Raw genomic sequence first — 18,139 nt, forward strand, 5'->3', positions numbered from 1 at the left:
CTTTAGTTTTCTCAACTTTGTGACAACCGGGGATATGGGCAAGGAAGCAATCACTTTTTATCGCCGTTTAGCCGAATTACTTTCCAGCCGTAACACCATGACCTACAGCAGCACTCTTGCGTGGATTCGTTGTTTGTTGTCCTTTTCTCTTTTATTTATTTTATTTATTTTAATACTTTTTAATGCAGTTCAGGACTGCATTAAAGGTCAGTGGGTAATAGATACCCACTGCCAAAGAAACATACATACAATACAGAGCAATAACTAATAATTACAACTGTTAGTTACTTATAATTACAATAGATAGCTAGAGTTTGTTAAAATTGGTAGAAATTGGCGTTCTAGAGCAGCGGTGGCAAGGGCACAAAAGGTGAAATGTACAAGCTCTCTCAGGGTTGAAGTTATTAGTAAAATGCGACCATAAGTAGTTAGTTAAACGATATTTAATTGTGTTGGTAGATAGTGAAAGATCAATGACTGGTAAGTAATTGTATAGTCTGGCTATCCTGTTAAAGTAAAAATGATGTTGTGTTACTGATGATGTCCTTGGATGATTCAGTTTTTGGTTAATCCCAGATCTGGTGTTGCCTCTTGCAAAAGTAATGTAGTTGTAGATGTTAAAATTATCAGTGGGTGACTTTAATGATTTTATTAGAAACAGTATATCTTGGAGTTCGTAGTGATACATGAGAGGCAGGAGATGCAGTTGTTTCAGTCTGAGTTTGTATGAGGATGTATAATCGTTAAGAATATATTTAGTGGCTCTTCGTTGAATGCGTTCTAGTGCAGTAATGTCTCTTATTAGTTGAGGCCTCAATAGTTGTGAACAATATAATAGTTGTGATCTGACTAGTGCTAGGTATAGACGTTTCTTTGCCTCAGCACTGTTAACCTGGAATGTTCTTCTGATAAGTCCTAAGGTTTGGTAAGCTTTCGTACATATGTTGTTATAGTGTGCTGACCAGCTGAAGTCAGATGTGAATGTTACTCCAAGATCTTTATGCTGTGCTAGACATTTAATAGGATTTCCATTGATGGTGTATGTAGGGGGGACTGTTGTAGTCGAGAAGAAACGTAAATGAATAAATTTGGATTCGTGGAAAGGTAAGTCAGTCAGGGTGCTCCAATTAGAAGCTCTGTTGATATCAGTTTGTAACTTTGCAGTGTCTTCACGAGATCTAATTGCATATAGAAGTTTGGTGTCATCAGCGTATATAAAAGGAGTTGCAAATTGAATGAATTCGGGTAGGTTGTTAATGAAAATGACGAATAACAAAGGTCCCAAGACACTTCCTTGGGGCACCCCTGAGTGTACATAACATAATTCTGACAGTGAATCTCCTATCTTGACATATTGATAGCGATTGTGTAGATATGCTTCAAACCACTGTCTTGCTTTACCAGTTATTCCAAAGGTTTGTAATTTGCCAAGTAAGTGGTGGTGAGAGACAGAGTCAAAAGCTTTCTTGAAATCCATGTATACTACATCCACTTCACATTTGTTAGGTTCAAAGACTTTTTCTGCAAATACTAGTAGCTGCTGTAACGTAGATCTTCTAGGAAGGAAACCAAACTGATGTTTGGTGGATTGTTCTCTGACACGATTAATTATATTATTATACACAATTCTTTCTAGAACCTTCGATAAAATACATAACAGTGAGATGGGTCTGTAGTTGCTCACAGAACTTTTGTCCCCAGATTTGTACACAGGAACCACACAATGAGTGCGCCAGTCAAGAGGAATAAAACTGCACGATATACTCGTGTGAAAAAGATGGCAAATTATATGAAGTAGTGGCCCTGCACAGTGTTTGAAGATTTTTGGGCTAAAGCTGTCAATGCCACAAGCTTTGGTTTCGTCAAGAGATATAAGTAAGTCAAGGACGTCAGAATCAGAAAACAGAATATCTTGAACATGAGGAGTGACACTGCTTGATTGTAAGTCAGATACAGATGATGTTGAACCTGTAAATGTAGAAAAAACTGAGTGGAAATAATTGTTAAACAGTTGAGCTTTTTCCAGGTCAGTGGATGCTGATTCATTTATGTGGTACATTTTAGCAGGAAAGCTTTCTCGCCCTTTGATACTTGATATATATTTAAAAATTTTGTTACTATTACTGTGAGCATAATTTAAAGCTAGATTTGTTTCATAATCATGCTTTGCTTCAGTTATCATCTGTTGTAATTCCCTTTGTAGATCCTCCACTTTAAGTCTTTTCCTTTCTGTAGGATGTCTCACAAGTTGTCTCTTAGCAGTACGGAGGCACTTGATTTTGTGACGGATTGTTGGGTTAAACCACTTGGGATGATTTGATTCTTTAATAGAGATCTTAGGAACATATAGATTTAAAGCACTATTTATGGCAGTTTTCAGGTATAGCCAGATAAACTCGACATTTTTAGAATTCAATGCTAAGGTAAAGTCATATTCTGTAAGGAATTGGTTCATGTCCTCCCAGTTAACTTTATTGTAATCTAATCTTTGTATACGTATTTTTGTAGGTTTGCTGAGGACATGGTTAATGAGAAGTTTTATCAAATAATGGTCAGATGAGAGGTTGGGTGGTAGGTTTGTGCAGGTTTCAATATGTTGAAGGCCACTAATATTAGACAAGGCTATGTCTAGGGTGTTCCCAGCGCGATGCGTGGGGCCAGTTATGCATTGAATCAAATTGAGTCCAAATACTACTTCTGCGAAATCATCAGCTGTGGGGGAACTACCACTGTAGATGTTCCAGTCTATGTCAGGAAAATTTAAATCTCCCAATAATACAATGTTTTTGGTACTATCGAATGAATTGAGGTATGCCATGAGTGAGGTATTATATTGATCAGAACAGTTAGGTGGACGATATATCAGACACACGAGCAAATTTGGGTCTATCTCAGCAGAGACTATTTCTAAATCATTTGGAGAGGACAACTGCGTTACTGTGAGGAAAGATTTGAAAGCTAATAATACACCACCACCTCTACTATCTCGGTCTTTTCTTAAAACAGTGTAGCAAGAGGGAAATATTTCATTAGTAAAAATGTTAGTTGAGAGCCAAGTTTCAGTTACTCCAATTATGTCAAAAGATTGAGAGTACACATACGATTGAAAAGCATTAATTTGTTTATTTAAACTACGTGCGTTCCATAGGAGAACTTTGAGATTACTGCTGCCACTTCTAGTATCTGATTCATTGAAATTGATTGTGTGATCATGTGTGTAATTTGTAGAATCATGAGCTTGTCTGTTAGGTAGTCAGTTTGATGATGAATCCATTTGAGTGGGAGAATCATGGTCAGCAGTAACTTTGTTGTGGGTAGCATCTATTTCATCTCTATCTTGTTGAGACCGAGACGGGACAAATACTGAATCGATAACTTGACCATGTAACTTATTTCGTATGTAGATCTTGTTGTTATGCATTTTGATATGTTTGCGTTCAATTCCCTTGTCAATTTGTTGCCGTCTTACTTTAAGAAGAAGTGACTCTACAAGTCTTTCTTCCTTGGACATGTCAGGCTTAACTCTTATGTCTTTAGGCAATGCACTGGCCTTAGATAACAAAAGTGAAGAGTCAACAGCTCGATTGAATCTAACTAGTATTGGTCGAGGTTTCTTGGAATTGTCACGGTACTTTCCCAGTCGCAGAAGGTCACGTATAGATAAAGGATTTATGTTAGTCTTAGCCTCAGTAACAATAGTGGTAACTTTGTGTAAGTCATGATTTAGTCTCTCATGCCTAGGTATTCCCTTATCACACTCATCAATGCCATATACTACCACATTAAACTTACGATCTCCTCTGCTGGATGGACTTGTCTTTGTGATAGTAGGTGGTTGAGTTTGCTTACCAGCTGCAGTTGAAATTGTCTGAGATTCTTGTAATGGTCGTTGTTGAGGAGTTGAAGATGGTGACTTTGGGGCTTGTTGATCGGATGCCATAGATTTGAGTGAGACCACCTCCTTGGATAAAACATCCACCATACTCTTCAACTCCTGCAGTTGCTTGTCCTGTGAGGCCAAGCGACAATGGGGACAGTAAAAAGGCTCATCACTTTCCTCATATATTTTGAATAGAACTTGAGATAGGCCAGCACACTGGCGGTGTATCCAGGAGTTACAAGTACTTTCACAAAATATTGCTTCTTGGCCTTCAGTGTTTTCAGTAGCATCTAAAATAGGGTCAAGGCAGACTGGGCAAATTGTTGAATTTTCCCCAGGGGAACTCAGTTGTGGTCTCTTTCTTTTGTGGGGTCGTTGAGGTGTCGTCATGGTGACAAAAATTCACAACTGAAAATGTTACAACAAAACACAGTACAGGTGATAGATTGATTTCTCGCCTTTTATGGTACCGTTTTACCAATCCTGGCGAGGTTGGACACCACGGTACGAGGTGAGTCGCTTAGTTGTGGGCGTTAATTGGGGTGAAGAGGATCCCAGAGTGTACCCAGTAGCCAGCAGACGACGTAAAATCACACCACCAGTCCGAAATGTCCAGGTCTTGATCTTAAGATCTGCATCTGGGGAAGCCGTTTCATCTCTTACAGATCATCTGATGCTTCCCCGGAACTTGGCCTTGTAAGTGGCCCTAGGGACTTTTAATTGTCCCCATTATTGTTGTTTCAGTTGTGTCCAGCACACATGCCTTTTGTGCTTGGGGTGGTAGGCGGGAATAATAATAGAGTCTAATAAAAAAAATAATAATAAATTTAGCTACAGAACTAGTCAACCTGCGTAGCTAGGTCTATAGCTACCTTATTATGTCACTTCACCCCAGCCCAGCGCCCATGCAGCTCCAGAGTGGCAGGTATGATAAAATAGCTATTAGTAGCTAGGGACTTGCAAGAATTGGTATAAATGTGGCCGCATTCATTAAAAGGAATGACTTTTAATTGAGTGAACTCAGAAATCTAGATTGTAACTGTCAGTGATGTGCATGCACTCGAAGTAATTAATCACCCCTTACTAAACAGCTACTCATTGTACTAGCTATATACATACAGAGCAAAATCCGTTATTAGAATTTTTCTGTTTAGCTAATTCCTCCAAGTTCAAGTGTAATTCAAGTCTAAGATATAGCTAGCAGTTAGCACCAGGCTTGGGGTAAAGTACATTTCAAAATACTTAAGTACAAGTACTTTGAAACCTTCACAAGTACAAGTGTAGCATCTTATCTACAAGAAGTACTTAAGTACAATACAAGTACTTTTTAAAGTACTTAAGTACAAGTATAAGTATATTTGACAGTTGAAGCTATGTTGTATATATGTAGTAAAACCTTCATTGTGATGTGTGTGCATGATTGCATCTGATAAACATCAACAAATATGATATTTGCGACTTCTGATATTTGCGACTTGGCAACTGGTACTGGGAATCTAAGGTCCCTAACAATGTCTTGAAACGAGTACTGTCTACAATTGATAAGGGAATGAGATCATCAGCAATGAAACCAACGAGAGCATTAGTCACTGACATTTGCTTAGGATGTTTTGAATCATACTTCTTTTGGGGTTGTACGAGGTGCATGAGCGTTTGTTGAGATTCAGCTTCACACTGCTCCTCTTTCTTCAATATAGTTGCATGAGACCGCCGCTATAGTGTACAATGAAAAGAAGAGATGTTTTGAACTTTTAATACATACTTAAGAAATTACTTACCAAATGCTTCCACCAATTTGTTGTGGCCCCAGTAGACCCTGTTATTTCGTTACCACAGTACTTGGCTTGAAATTGCCATCTGGTAATACTTCTGGAACTTCATCATAATGCTCAAGTACAGCAGGAGTCTTCTGTTTCTTTACTTTCTTGGCTACAATTCCTGCCATAGCTCATTAAAAACCAAACCACTCTGACTGCTGAGAGACTGAGGATGAACATTTATAGGGATGCAAACTGCTGAATCAGTTTCACAAAATGCAATGATGGCAATATACACATTCTCTACACTAGTTAAGCTGCTACCAAGAGTTCATAATATTATAATCTAATCAAAAACGCCAAGCTGTAAAAAAAGGTGCGGCCCCCAAAAAGGCCATGGTGAAAAAAGATGTGAAATCCAAGGTGGCGGCCAAGAAATGGCTGTGATGGTAGGTTAATGGTTACGTTTTAATAACAACAATTCAGGTGAATTTGGTGCCAAGACCAAGCGGCACAAAATTCACCTGAATTGTCGTTATTAAAATGTAACCGTTAACCTACCATCACAGCCATTTCTTGGCCGCCACCTTGGATTTCACATCTTTTTTCACCATGGCCTTTTTGGGGGCCGCACCTTTTTTTACAGCTTGGCTGTTTTTGATTAGATATCACTTCTTTTTGTATTTGTATACTGCAAAGCCGGCCTATGGCTGGCTTTGGGGCTTTTTTAACCCATGTGATTTTTTCTTCACTACAGGAAGAAGAAAAGAACTTAAAGAAGAATTTTAGTGCTTCAATTATTTTTGATTTTATTAGTAATTATACAAATTATATACATATATTTATTACATGCCCATTATGCCCCACAGGATATTTTTTTGCAGCTGATCTCTCTACTGGGTGACTTGAAATGTAGCTGAACTATATACAGGATGGTTTCTTTGTAGCTGAACTCTCTACAAGGTAACCTCTTCTAGCTGGTCTCTCTACAGGGTATTTTGTTTCTAGCTGAACTCTCTACAGGTGATTTGTTTGCAGCTAAACTCTCTACATGGTGGTGTCTTTGTAGCCGAACTCTCTACATGATGGTTTCTTTGTAGCTGAACTCTCTATAAGGTGACTTCGTCTAGATGAACTCTCTACAGGGTGATTTTTTTTGTAGCTGAACTCTCTGCAGGGTGATTTGTTTGCAGCTGAACTGTCTACATGATGGTTTCTTTGTATCTGAACTCTCTACAAGGTGACTTCGTCCAGCTGATCTCTCTACGGGGTGATTTGTTTCTAGCTGAACTCTCCACAGGTGATTTGTTTGCAGCTAAACTCTCTACATGGTGGTTTCTTTGTAGCTGAACTCCCTACATGATGGTTTCTTTGTAGCTGAACTCTCTACAAGGTAACTTCTTCTCTACAGGGTGATTTGTTGTAGTTGAATTCTCTACAAGGTGGTTTGTATGAGGCTGAACTCTCTACATGGCGGTTTCTTTGTAGCTGAACTCTCTACAGAGTGATTTGTTTGCAGCTGAACTCTCTACATGATGGTTTCTTTGTAACTGAACACTCTACAAGGTGACTTCTTCTAGCTGATCTTTCTACAGGGTGAAATGTTGTAGCTGAACTATCTACAAGGTAACTTCTTCTAGCTGATCTCTATACAAGGTGATTTGTTTGTAGTTGAATTCTGTACAGGTGGTTTCTTTGTAGCTGAACTCTGTACATGATGGTTTCTTTGTAGCTGAACTCTTTACAAGGTGACTTCTTCTAGCTGAACTCTCTACGGGGTAATTTCTTTGTAGCTGAACTCTCTATATGATGGTTTCTTTGTAACTGAACTCTCTACAAGGTAACTTCTTCTAGCTGATCTTTCTACTGGGTGATTTGTTTGCAGCTGAACTCTCTACATGGTGGTTTCTTTGTTGCTGAACTCTCTACAAGGTGAATTCTTCTACCTGATCTCTCTACAGGGTAATTTGTTTGTAACTGAACTCTGTACAAGTGCGTTTTTGTGGGTGATCTCACTGCAGGTTGATTTGTTTGTAGCTGAACTCACTAAAGGGTGATTTTGTTTGTAGCTGAACTCCTTGCATTGTATCTAGTTTCTAGCTGATCTCTCTACAGGGTGATTTGTTTGTAGCTGATCTCTCTACAAGTTGATTTGTGTGTGGCTGATCTCTCTGCAGGTTGATTAATTTGCAGCCGATCTCTCTACAAGGTAATTTGTTTGTAGCTGAACTGTCTACAAAGTGATTTATTTGTAGCTGATCTCTCTGCAGGTTGATTTGTTTTAGCTGAACTCTCTACAAGGTGATTTACTTGTAGCTGAACTCCTTACATTGTGTGTAGTTTCTAGCTGATCTCTCTACAGGGTGATTTGTTTGTAGCTGATCTCTCTACAAGTTGATTTGTGTGTAGCTGATCTTTCTACAGGTTGATTTGTTTGTAGCCGATCTCTCTACAGGGTAATTTGTTTGTAGCTGAACTCTGTACAAGGTGCTTTTTTGTAGGTGATCTCACTGCAGGTTGATTTGTTTGTAGCTGAACTCACTAAAGAGTGATTTGCTTGTAGCTGAACTCCTTACATTGTGTCTAGTTTCTAGCTGATATCTCTACAGGGTGATTTTTTTGTAGCTGAACTCTCTATAAGGTGATTTGTTTGCAGCTGAACTCTCTACATGGTGGTTTCTTTGTTGCTGAACTCTCTGCAGGGTGTTTTGCTTGTAGCTGAACTCTCTACAGGGTGATTTGTTTCTAGCTTATCTCTCTACAGGTTGATTTGTGTGTAACTGATCTCTCTACAAGCTGATTTGTTTGTAGCTGAATTCTCTGCAAAGTGTTTTGTTTGTAGCTGACCTCTCTTCAGGGTGATTTGTTTCTAGCTGATCTCTCTACAGGGTGATTTTTTTGTAGCTGACCTCTCTTCAGGGTGATTTGTTTCTAGCTGATCTCTCTACAAGATGATTTTTTGTAGCTGACCTCTCTTCAGGGTGATTTGTTTCTAGCTGATTGCTCTGCAGGTTGATTTGCTTGTAGGCTACAGTGTAACTTGCTTGTAGCTGAACTCCTTACTTTGTGTCTAGTTTGTAGCTGATCTCTCTACAGGGTGATTTGTTTGTAGCTGAACTCCTTACTTTGTGTCTAGTTTGTAGCTGATCTCTCTACAGGGTGATTTGTTTGTAGCTGATCTCTATACAAGATGATATGTGTGTAGCTGTTCTCTCTACAGGGTGATTTGTTTGTAGCCGATCTCTCTACAAGGTAATTTGTTTGTAGCTGAACTATCTATAAGGTGATTTGTACATAGCTGATCTCTCTGCAGATTGATTTGTTTTAGCTGAACTCTCTACAGGGTGATTTGTTTCTAGCTTATCTCTCTACAGGTTGATTTGTTTGTTGCTGATCGCTCTAAAGGTTGATTTGTTTGTAGCTGAACTCTCTGCAAAGTGTTTTGTTTGTAGTTGATTTCTCTACAAGGTGATTTTTTGTAGCTGACCTCTCTTCAGGGTGATTTGTTTCTAGCTGATATCTCTACAGGGTGATTTTTTGTAGCTGACCTCTCTTCAGGGTAATTTGTTTCTAGCTGATCACTCTACAGGTTGGTTTGTTTGTAGCTGAACTCTCTACAGGGTGATTTGCTTGTAGCTGAACTCCTTACATTGTGTCTAGTTTCTAGCTGATGTCTCTACAGGGTGATTTTTTGTAGCTGAACTCTCTACAGGGTAATTTGTTTCTAGCTTATTTCTCTACAGGTAGATTTGTGTTGATTTGTTCATTGCTGATCGCTCTAAAGGTTGATTTGTTGCAGCTGAACACCCTGCAAAGTGTTTTGTTTGTAGCTGATCACTCTAAAGGGTAATTTGTTTGTAGCTGAACTCTTTCCACAGTGACTTGTGTGTAGCTGAATTCTGTGTAGCTGAATTCTCTAGAGAGTGACTTAACTGTAGCTGAATTCTCTACACAGTGCATGACTTGTTTATAGCTGAACTTTCTTCAGTGTGGCTTGTAATGTTCTGAATCTCTATAGTGGTATATTTGCTTAACTCTCCACATGGTGACTGTCTTCTTGCTGAACTGTCTATAAGATTAACTGTTTGCAGCTGAACTCCCTACAGAATAACTTGTGATGTAATAAAATTCTATAATGGAGTAAATAAATTAGCCGAATGCTCTATTAGGGTGACTGTTTTATTAGAGTATCTCGATCTCGCATTTGCTACACGGAGTTGGCTTTCGAATCATAACTCAGTGGTTTGTAATCCGATTCTTCTGTACTACTGCAAGGACTTTCTATGAAGATTATTCCAGCTATACACCGATTTTCAGCTCATTGCTCTAAGCGGTTTGCCTAGTAGGCGTGAAAACTAATACTTTTTTATTCATAAAAATCGATCGCGTAATTGTGACACAGGTTGGGTTTTGTGTCATATCTCCGTGGTCTTTATGTCGATTCCTTTCAAACCACCAAAAGGCACTCCTACGATGGTTACTCCATCTACATAGCAATTTTCAACTCATTCCATGAAGCGGTTTACCCTGTAGGCGTGACAACAAATCGATCTTGTTTTACGCGAATAATCGGTCATAACTCCTGAACCATTCATCGGATTTGTACCAAATTTGATGCTAGAATTCGCCTTTGGACTCCCTTTCTGTGTGCCAAATTTCAAGGCGATCGGAGTACGCGTTTGCTTGTTATAGCAATTTTTGCAAGTGTGCGAAAAGACGAAGAAGAAGAAGAAAAAAAACGAAGAAAAAAAAACGAAACTTTGGCAGCTCGTATCTCGGAAATGGCTGGAGCGATTTCCTTAACATTTGGAATGTAGACTCCCTTGGCTGGCGGGCAACTGTGTAGCAAATTTGGTTCCAATCAGATAAGTGATCACCGAGATACAAAGGTGTGAAAATGACGTTTTCGTTCTTCCTGTCAATATACTCACGGGTGTGGCGCGCCGGCTTCTTGGGCCGCACGACACACTACCGTGTGTCTTGATATTATGAACTCTTGCTGCTACATTTTATATGGTGACCTGTTGAAAGCCTGCATGTGTCAAGTCATGTGTGTACTTTAAAGTACTTTAATGTACTTATAAGTACTTTAAGTACTTCAAGTACTAACAAGTACATCACTTTGAACTTAAGTACAAGTACAATGGCTAAGAAACAAAAGTACTGAAGTACAAGTACAAGTACTCAAGAATGTGTACTTAAGTGTACTTAAGTACAAGTACCAATGTACTTGACCCCAAGCCTGGCTAGCACCAGCATTCAGCTTTTATTATTATCTACATTCTTATTTAAAGCATGCAAATACTTCATTTTAACTTTAGCTGTTAACTAAAAAAATATCCCTGTTAATTGTTTAGTGAAAGTGATCCCACAATGCAATATATTATAGATACACTTACATTTTGTAAACACTGTAGTGTTATAGTGAAGAACAACAGGTTAGCTACATTTGCATTTGCACATGATGGACTATAGCAATCGCATTAATGATTAATGATCATAATAGTGTATAGTTACTTACATTCTTGATATTCCTACAGTTTAAGGGTTTTGTAGGGTTTTGGTTTTGTAACTAATTTCTAATGTTTAATTTAGCAAGAACTTGTAGGCTTAAAGTTAGAGTAACTTATATGCTCCTTATATTTTAAGACATTCTTCTAAATTTAAATGAATCATGATTTCAAGATGCTGCCCTTAAAATCAGAGGTGGTCATTCTTACACCCAGTGAACCGCAGAAAAGAAGCAATAGTAAAACTAAAAACTGTACTTTTTGCTATTAATTTTTCTGTACACGATTACAAACATCATGTACTGTTGAATAGGTTTTGTCATGTGATAGCATAAACATATAAAGTGTGAATGTGCATATAGAATATTTTTGTTGGCTTCAGCTCAGGGCCAACAGAAGAGATCCTTGCGTGGCTTTGTTAGTTCCCCCTCTTCAATCTAACATGCGCATGAATACAACCACATGCATCTGTTAATTTGTTGAGGCACTCATAATCAGCTTCATAAGGGAAACTCCCCACCTAATACTCTGTAATATAAACATGACTATTTTTAACTTAAGCTTTTTATCATCAAGTAAGTAATTTGCAAAATTTACAGAGGCAAAATGAATAATTATTTAATTATTTTGGGAGTATCTATTGGCAATCAGGACCGAGCATACATGTATTCCATTGCAATATTAAATTTTAAATAACATTTATTGGTGGAAGGAGTTGCTGATGTATGAGAAGGTAAGATGTAAAATGAGCAGCAGCAATTATAGGTCTTGTCTCAATATTCCCTAGAATTTATAAGTACTTATGACCTGCATCAACTGCTTATATATAGCTAGCTATATGTACAGTCATGCAAAAGTATGTTGAATAGTTTTTTTGGCTATCTGCAATGAAAAGCTGTTTTGGCAAGGTTGTTACATCTCTGTCTATATTATATACATACAAAGGAGTCTGCAGACAGTTGGAGAAGCAGTAGCGGAGCCAGTGGGAGGAATCCACAAATGATAGAGGTGGCATCACAATAAAATTTTAGCCACTTATAGGAAGCATCTTCCTTTCTGCCAGTGGACATAAGTGCATACAGTAAATAGTCGACCATCATTAGAAATGACACACAATACTACTATACTATTGTGTGACCGAATATAACAAAACCAGGCTTCCACCCAGATTCAATTCTTTGACCTTAACTAACCATAACTTGAAAACTCAGTACATGCACTATTGATCGAAAAATTCACATAATTTGTCCATAATAGCATTGTGAAATAAGCAGGTCAAAATGTGAAACTAATGGTAGCTATATATATATACCTACTCCTATATTGAGTTATGGTCTTTTTAAAGTCATAGTAATGATATGGTGTGTGGCTCATAGACGAATGAAAGTAAAAATAAAGTACATACTTTTATTTCTCTTTCGGAAGGATTACCTGTCATGTGTTGTATATAATTATGTATAATAGTATACTTAAACAACTTCATAATTTAAAACTTTTGTGACCATCCATGATCAAACCATTCATATACTGTATATGCAAAATACACCGTGTGTGCAGCTGATCATGAGCATGTGCAGCATTGAAATTCAGTTACATCAGCTATAGTTTTGACTCTCTTAAATAGCTATAGTTATAATGACACTTTAAACAACATGATGATGTTCCACTGAAATTCCAAAGCTGCAGGATGAATGAAGGCTGCTTTCAGTAAGGATCTATAATATTACATGGGTAAAGTAACTACTCTGCTACTTTGGTTTTTGGAATCAATCGGTAAAATTAATTGTCTTGAACTTTTCCTGGAAATAAGGCTACCATGAAATACTCATAAAATTGAGCATATCATGCTTGCTGGAAGAATTATTAATACATCTACAGTGATTTTTAGGCTCAAATAAAGTTCTTTAATTGCTTAATGAAAGTCCTTATGTATAATTTGTTCCATCCCTGCATTCCATGACTGTTCTATTAAAACTTAAACTGCTCTATTAGAGTATCTCTATCTTTCACACCATAATGAGCACAGAAAAAGTATTCTCACTTCTAAAAATTTATACGTTTATACTGTAGTTGCTTCAAAATGCCAACATACACCTCTTACTCCCAAACTTATACTGTCATAATTCCTACACAAAGAGACCTAATAATCAACCAATAACAGTAGCTTCCAGCTACTGCTTGCGTATGGCTTGCTGCTAGCTGACTAGTGTTGCTGCCTACAGCTGGCACTACAGCATGCTGCCATTCACTGCTGCTGCTACTTTGCTACAATTGGTAGCTGCTTTGTGCAGCTTGTTGCTGTTACTGCTGCTGTTGCTTGCTGCTGCTATGTATTTTGCAGTTTGCTACTGTGGCTTGCAAATAATATTGCTGATGCTACAACACCATGTATATACAAAGAAGACCAAATTAAATGTTTAAATTAACAAGAAAACTGATCATAAACAGTTCATCATGTCATATAGTGTATGTATACACACATGTGCCAGCAAAAGTACATGTGCTGTGCAGTGTTTATACTGGTAAACTTTGTTGATACATTTTGAGCACTATAATAGTAATACTGTGGTTAGCCTTTGTATTAAAGAAGCATGGTGTGCATGTGTGTGCATACACTCAAGTCATTATTTATCATCCTCTGACTTTTGTACTTCTGCAAAAGACACTGGTTTATCTCCTCCCCTTTCATCAGGTAAACTAGTCTCTGTTTTGACCTTTCCTTTATCCTTGTGATGCTTGATGTATAGTAGAACAGCAACAACCATCAAGACAATGATTATTACAACTAGAATGGGAGCTATTACTATTACAGCTATTACGCCGCCTGATAGGCCTTCTGATTCCTCTGTACATCTGTTAGTGTTGCGGTTATATGACTCGTCACTGCCACAAGTACACTGAAATGATCCGATGGTGTTGACACATTCTCTAGGACATGAATTAACATCACATTCATTAATGTCATCACAAGCAAGTTGGTCTGAATTGAGCATGTATCCAGTTGAACAGGAACAGAAAAATGAGCCATTTGTATTATTACATGTTTGCTGGCATCCTCCATTATCAGTTGCACATTCATCAATATCTGCATGGATATATAGATATGTACAAACTCCTATACGAATCTGCTTGTATGTATTACCTTGAACCTCTTCCTAGCTACTGCTAATGAGTGTAAGTTGTGTAAGAGTACTTTCTAGATATTTAAGGGTACAAGGGTGCTACAGAGTTGAGACCAACTGAAAGTCACCACAGATGTTGCACTGGGTTTACAAAAGCTTGTATTATGCAAGCTGTAAGTGTCACCTCGGGGAAAAGAACTAGATGACTAGAATATGATTCACTCCGTAAATATTCATTGGGTTGCTTAGGAAACTTGAATACATACACTATAGTACATTGTTATATAATAGGAGCGGCTCCAGGGGGAGTTTCTGAAGTTTCCAGAAACCGTTCATATCTATTCAAACAGTTAAAAATATATTTTGCATTGATTTGCAAAGGCAAAAGACATTTAGATTGAGAGAGCAGTCAATTACTCTAATAAAGCAGTCACAGTATTTAGAGAAGTAGGGTAGCAAGCTATGTGGTAGTTCTTCTCAGCAGGAAGTTACTTTTTTTAGTTTTTCTTTTGGTCTTCACCAAAAGTTTAGCTGTGCTCCTGATCAGATACTAGTCACTAAATATCCTGGAGCCGCCTATGTATTAGCCTGCAAATGTGTCATATACCTGACAGTTTTGGTCGTAAAATCCTATTATTTATTATGTCAAGAACAAGTATGTTACTGCACACTCTATTCACTCATGCATAACTAAGTGCACACTGTAACTTACCAACACATGTATCTGGAAAAGCTGAAGCATACGTATAACCATCCAAACAAGTACATTCAAAGACACTGTTGAAGTTACTGCATTGCTGATTATCAGTGCATGATCCAGAGCCGTTGGTTGACAAACATTCATCAGTACCTATATAAAATATAACAGGTGGGTATGCAAATAAATTAGAATGGAGTCTAGAAGACCTTAGTTTCTGCAGCAATCTCATACTCTATATAATATTGTACACATCAATGTTTGAGCATGTACCACGTACACATCCATACAAAGCTATCATAAGTCATTGCGTGACGTACATATGTAGTTACATTCATACCATTAAATATGACAATGCAGAACTCCTCAGGAAATAAATTTTCAGTATCAGTGGCCATGTTACTAACAAAGCTTACATCAGCATTTGGTTCAAACAGCACAGAAGAGTTGTTACCACAATATAAAGCTCCACCAGTTGACGCACTGTTACTAGTAAATGTTGCTGATGTTATGTCATCTTCAAATGACACGATGCAATAATTTTCAGAATATATACCACCACCATTAGTAGCAGTATTACTGATAAAAGATGTGTCTGATTCTTCTCCCAACAATACAGATGAATTATCAGTACAAAACACAGCTCCACCAGATACAGCATTGTTATCACTGAATGTTACAATTCTGGAACTTTTCAACGATACACTACTCTGATCTTGATACATTGCTCCTCCGTTGGTCGCATTGTTATTGGTGAAATTCACACTGGAATCTTCCGTGATTAATATGACTGAGTTTTGGATGCTATACAGAGCTCCACCATTGTGTCCTGCATTGTTGTTACAAAATGTTACTGATGATACTCCGCTGAACAAAACTGCAGTTTGTTCTGTATAAATTGCTCCCCCAAAACCTAAAGCACTGTTATTATCAAACTTTACAACAGAACTACCACCAAATGTTATATTGCAGTCTTCCCTAAAGTAAATAGCACCTCCATCACCCCCAGCTATGTTATTTTCAAATGTTGTTACTGAATTTCCGCTAAATCTGATAAATTCTTCATATATATAAAAAGCACCTCCATCATCACCTGCAATGTTGTTTGCTACTGCTACTAGTGAATTTCCAGTAATGAGAATGTCACCACAATCATCAATGTAAACGGCACCTCCATAGGAATCAACCATATTATTGTCAAATGTAACAATGGAGTTTTCATCAAAAGTCGCAGCAAAAAGTTCACAAACATAAAATGAGCCTCCATAATTAGCAGTGTTATTGTTAAATGTTACTCTTGAGTTACCAGTAATCTGGATATTGATATCATAATCTACATAAAATGCACCTCCAGAATCAATAGCAGTGTTACTATTAAACAAGACAACCGAGTTTTTGCTAAATGTTACATTCCCATAATCGCATACATAAACTGCACCTCCTAATTCAGCACTGTTGTTAGTAAAAGTCACCATTGAATTACCAATAATCAGGATATCAATACTATGCTCTGTGTAAATAGCACCTCCGTAATCACCTGCATTGTTGCTATTAAATGTTACCACCGAGTTCTCTTCAAATGTGATGCTGCCTTCTCTATCCATGTATATGACACCTCCTTCACCACCAATATTGTTATAAAATGTTACTTGCGCATTTCCACTTATTACAATACCAACATAAGTGGCTCCATAAACAATGCCACCATCCCTAATGGCAATATTGTTAGCAAATCTTGCAACAGAATTTCCATTTATTTTAATGTCTGCAATATCACCTCCATACATGATTCCTCCATGATACCCGGCACTATTTCCAGCAACTATTACATCTGAACTTTCCTCAATTGAGAGAGTAATGTTTTCCACTGCATACATGACACCTCCATTGCCAGTTCCAAAGCCACCAGTAGCATAGTTTTTGCTGAATGTTACCACTGAGCTTCCAGTTATCCTCACATCAATATTTCTGTTAGCATACAATGCACCACCACCACGAGCTCTATTACTATCAAAAACCATCCTAGAAGTTTCGACAACAATTGTTATGGTTTCTACTTCACCAAAAATCGCTCCACCATTTTCAACAGCACTGTTATTTTCAAAGATTATATCCAAATTATTGCTAAACGAAAAGCTACTACCACCAGACAAGTAAATAGCTCCACCATTGTTGTCAGCTGAATTGTTGGTAAAGTACACACTGGACCCGCTATTGAATATTATAGTGGAGTTATTGCAGAATATGCCTGCACCATCAGTAGCCCGGTTTTGTTCAAACAATACACTTCCTCTGAGATGTAGGTAAGTTTGCGCAACTTGAACTGATACTGCTTTGTTGCTGGTAAACACAGAATTTTGCAAAACCAAACTTCCATACCCATTGTCATTAGAGGCATTAATGTAAACCACACTTTCAGCTGGTCCATTTGAAATAAAGTCACACCTAGTAATTGTGAGCAGTGGTTGTTGATTTTCCCTAAAAGATGTGTAATACACTGCTACACCTTGACCATCATACTCATTGTTATTTGTAAAATCACAATCATCAATAGTCACATCTCCTGACATCATTGACAATGACAACACCTGTCCTGATGAATCATTAAAAGTGCACCCTTGAACTGTAACCTCAGAAGAGTTGTAAAAACTAATTACTGGACTGAACCCACCAGAGTTGTTATAACCACACCCTTGCCAAGTAATTCCTTCAATGGTCACATTACCAGAGGACATGAAGCGTACGCTACTACTGGCCGTACAGTAGACGGTAGGATTATCGCGTCCAGTTATTACCACATTACTAACATTTTCTATCCACACGTTGGAAGACAACAACACAGTGTCGAAAATGTTTACAATCACGTTACTGGCTACACTGGTCAGTGCTTCGACGAGTGAGTTAAACGTACAATTTCTAGCCGAACAACACTGTTGAATTGTCTGGCTATCATCAACGATGTGATCAGCACCGCGGACTGAGTAAACACAAGGATCCGGAGTAGCAGAATATGCAACTTCGATATATCGAGATAAGAAAAGAATCAGAAACACTTTCGTAGTCCTTAAAAGACTCATAGCTAGCAAAATAATAGCTACTAGCTGGCGCGTTTGCTGATTACTTCTAAGCACCGCATTTATATGCTTTAATTGGCAGTGTAGCTTCTGTACCTA

At 37.8% G+C, this 18,139-nt stretch overlaps 2 protein-coding genes across 3 annotated transcripts in view; one reads left to right on the top strand and one right to left on the bottom strand.

Moving 5' to 3' along the window:
- LOC136256193 (AMP deaminase 2-like) overlaps positions 1-18,139 on the top strand; it is a 201,193-nt gene that overhangs the window by 96,273 nt on the left and 86,781 nt on the right. The gene's annotated exons all lie outside the window — the stretch shown is intronic.
- Positions 13,504-18,064, bottom strand: LOC136256123 (probable outer membrane protein pmp20). Its single transcript, XM_066049066.1, has 3 exons — positions 15,307-18,064; positions 14,982-15,119; positions 13,504-14,232 (listed from the first exon to the last, which is right to left on the bottom strand). Exons 1-3 carry the CDS (start codon positions 18,041-18,043, stop codon positions 13,772-13,774), a joined length of 3,336 nt encoding a protein of 1,111 aa, XP_065905138.1. The 5' UTR covers positions 18,044-18,064; the 3' UTR covers positions 13,504-13,771.

This window comes from Dysidea avara, chromosome 1 (genome assembly GCF_963678975.1).
Source record: "Dysidea avara chromosome 1, odDysAvar1.4, whole genome shotgun sequence".
In the NCBI taxonomy this organism is placed as follows: Eukaryota; Metazoa; Porifera; class Demospongiae; order Dictyoceratida; family Dysideidae; genus Dysidea; species Dysidea avara.

Coding starts and splice junctions, on each gene's coding strand:
- LOC136256123 (XM_066049066.1), bottom strand. CDS start 18,043: ATGAGTCTTTTAAGGACTACGAAAGTGTTTCTGATTCTTTTCTTATCT. Junction 15,120..15,306: donor CTGCATTGTCATATTTAATG/GTATGAATGTAA, acceptor TATTTTATATAG/GTACTGATGAATGTTTGTCA. Junction 14,233..14,981: donor TTTTCCAGATACATGTGTTG/GTAAGTTACAGT, acceptor ATATCCATGCAG/ATATTGATGAATGTGCAACT.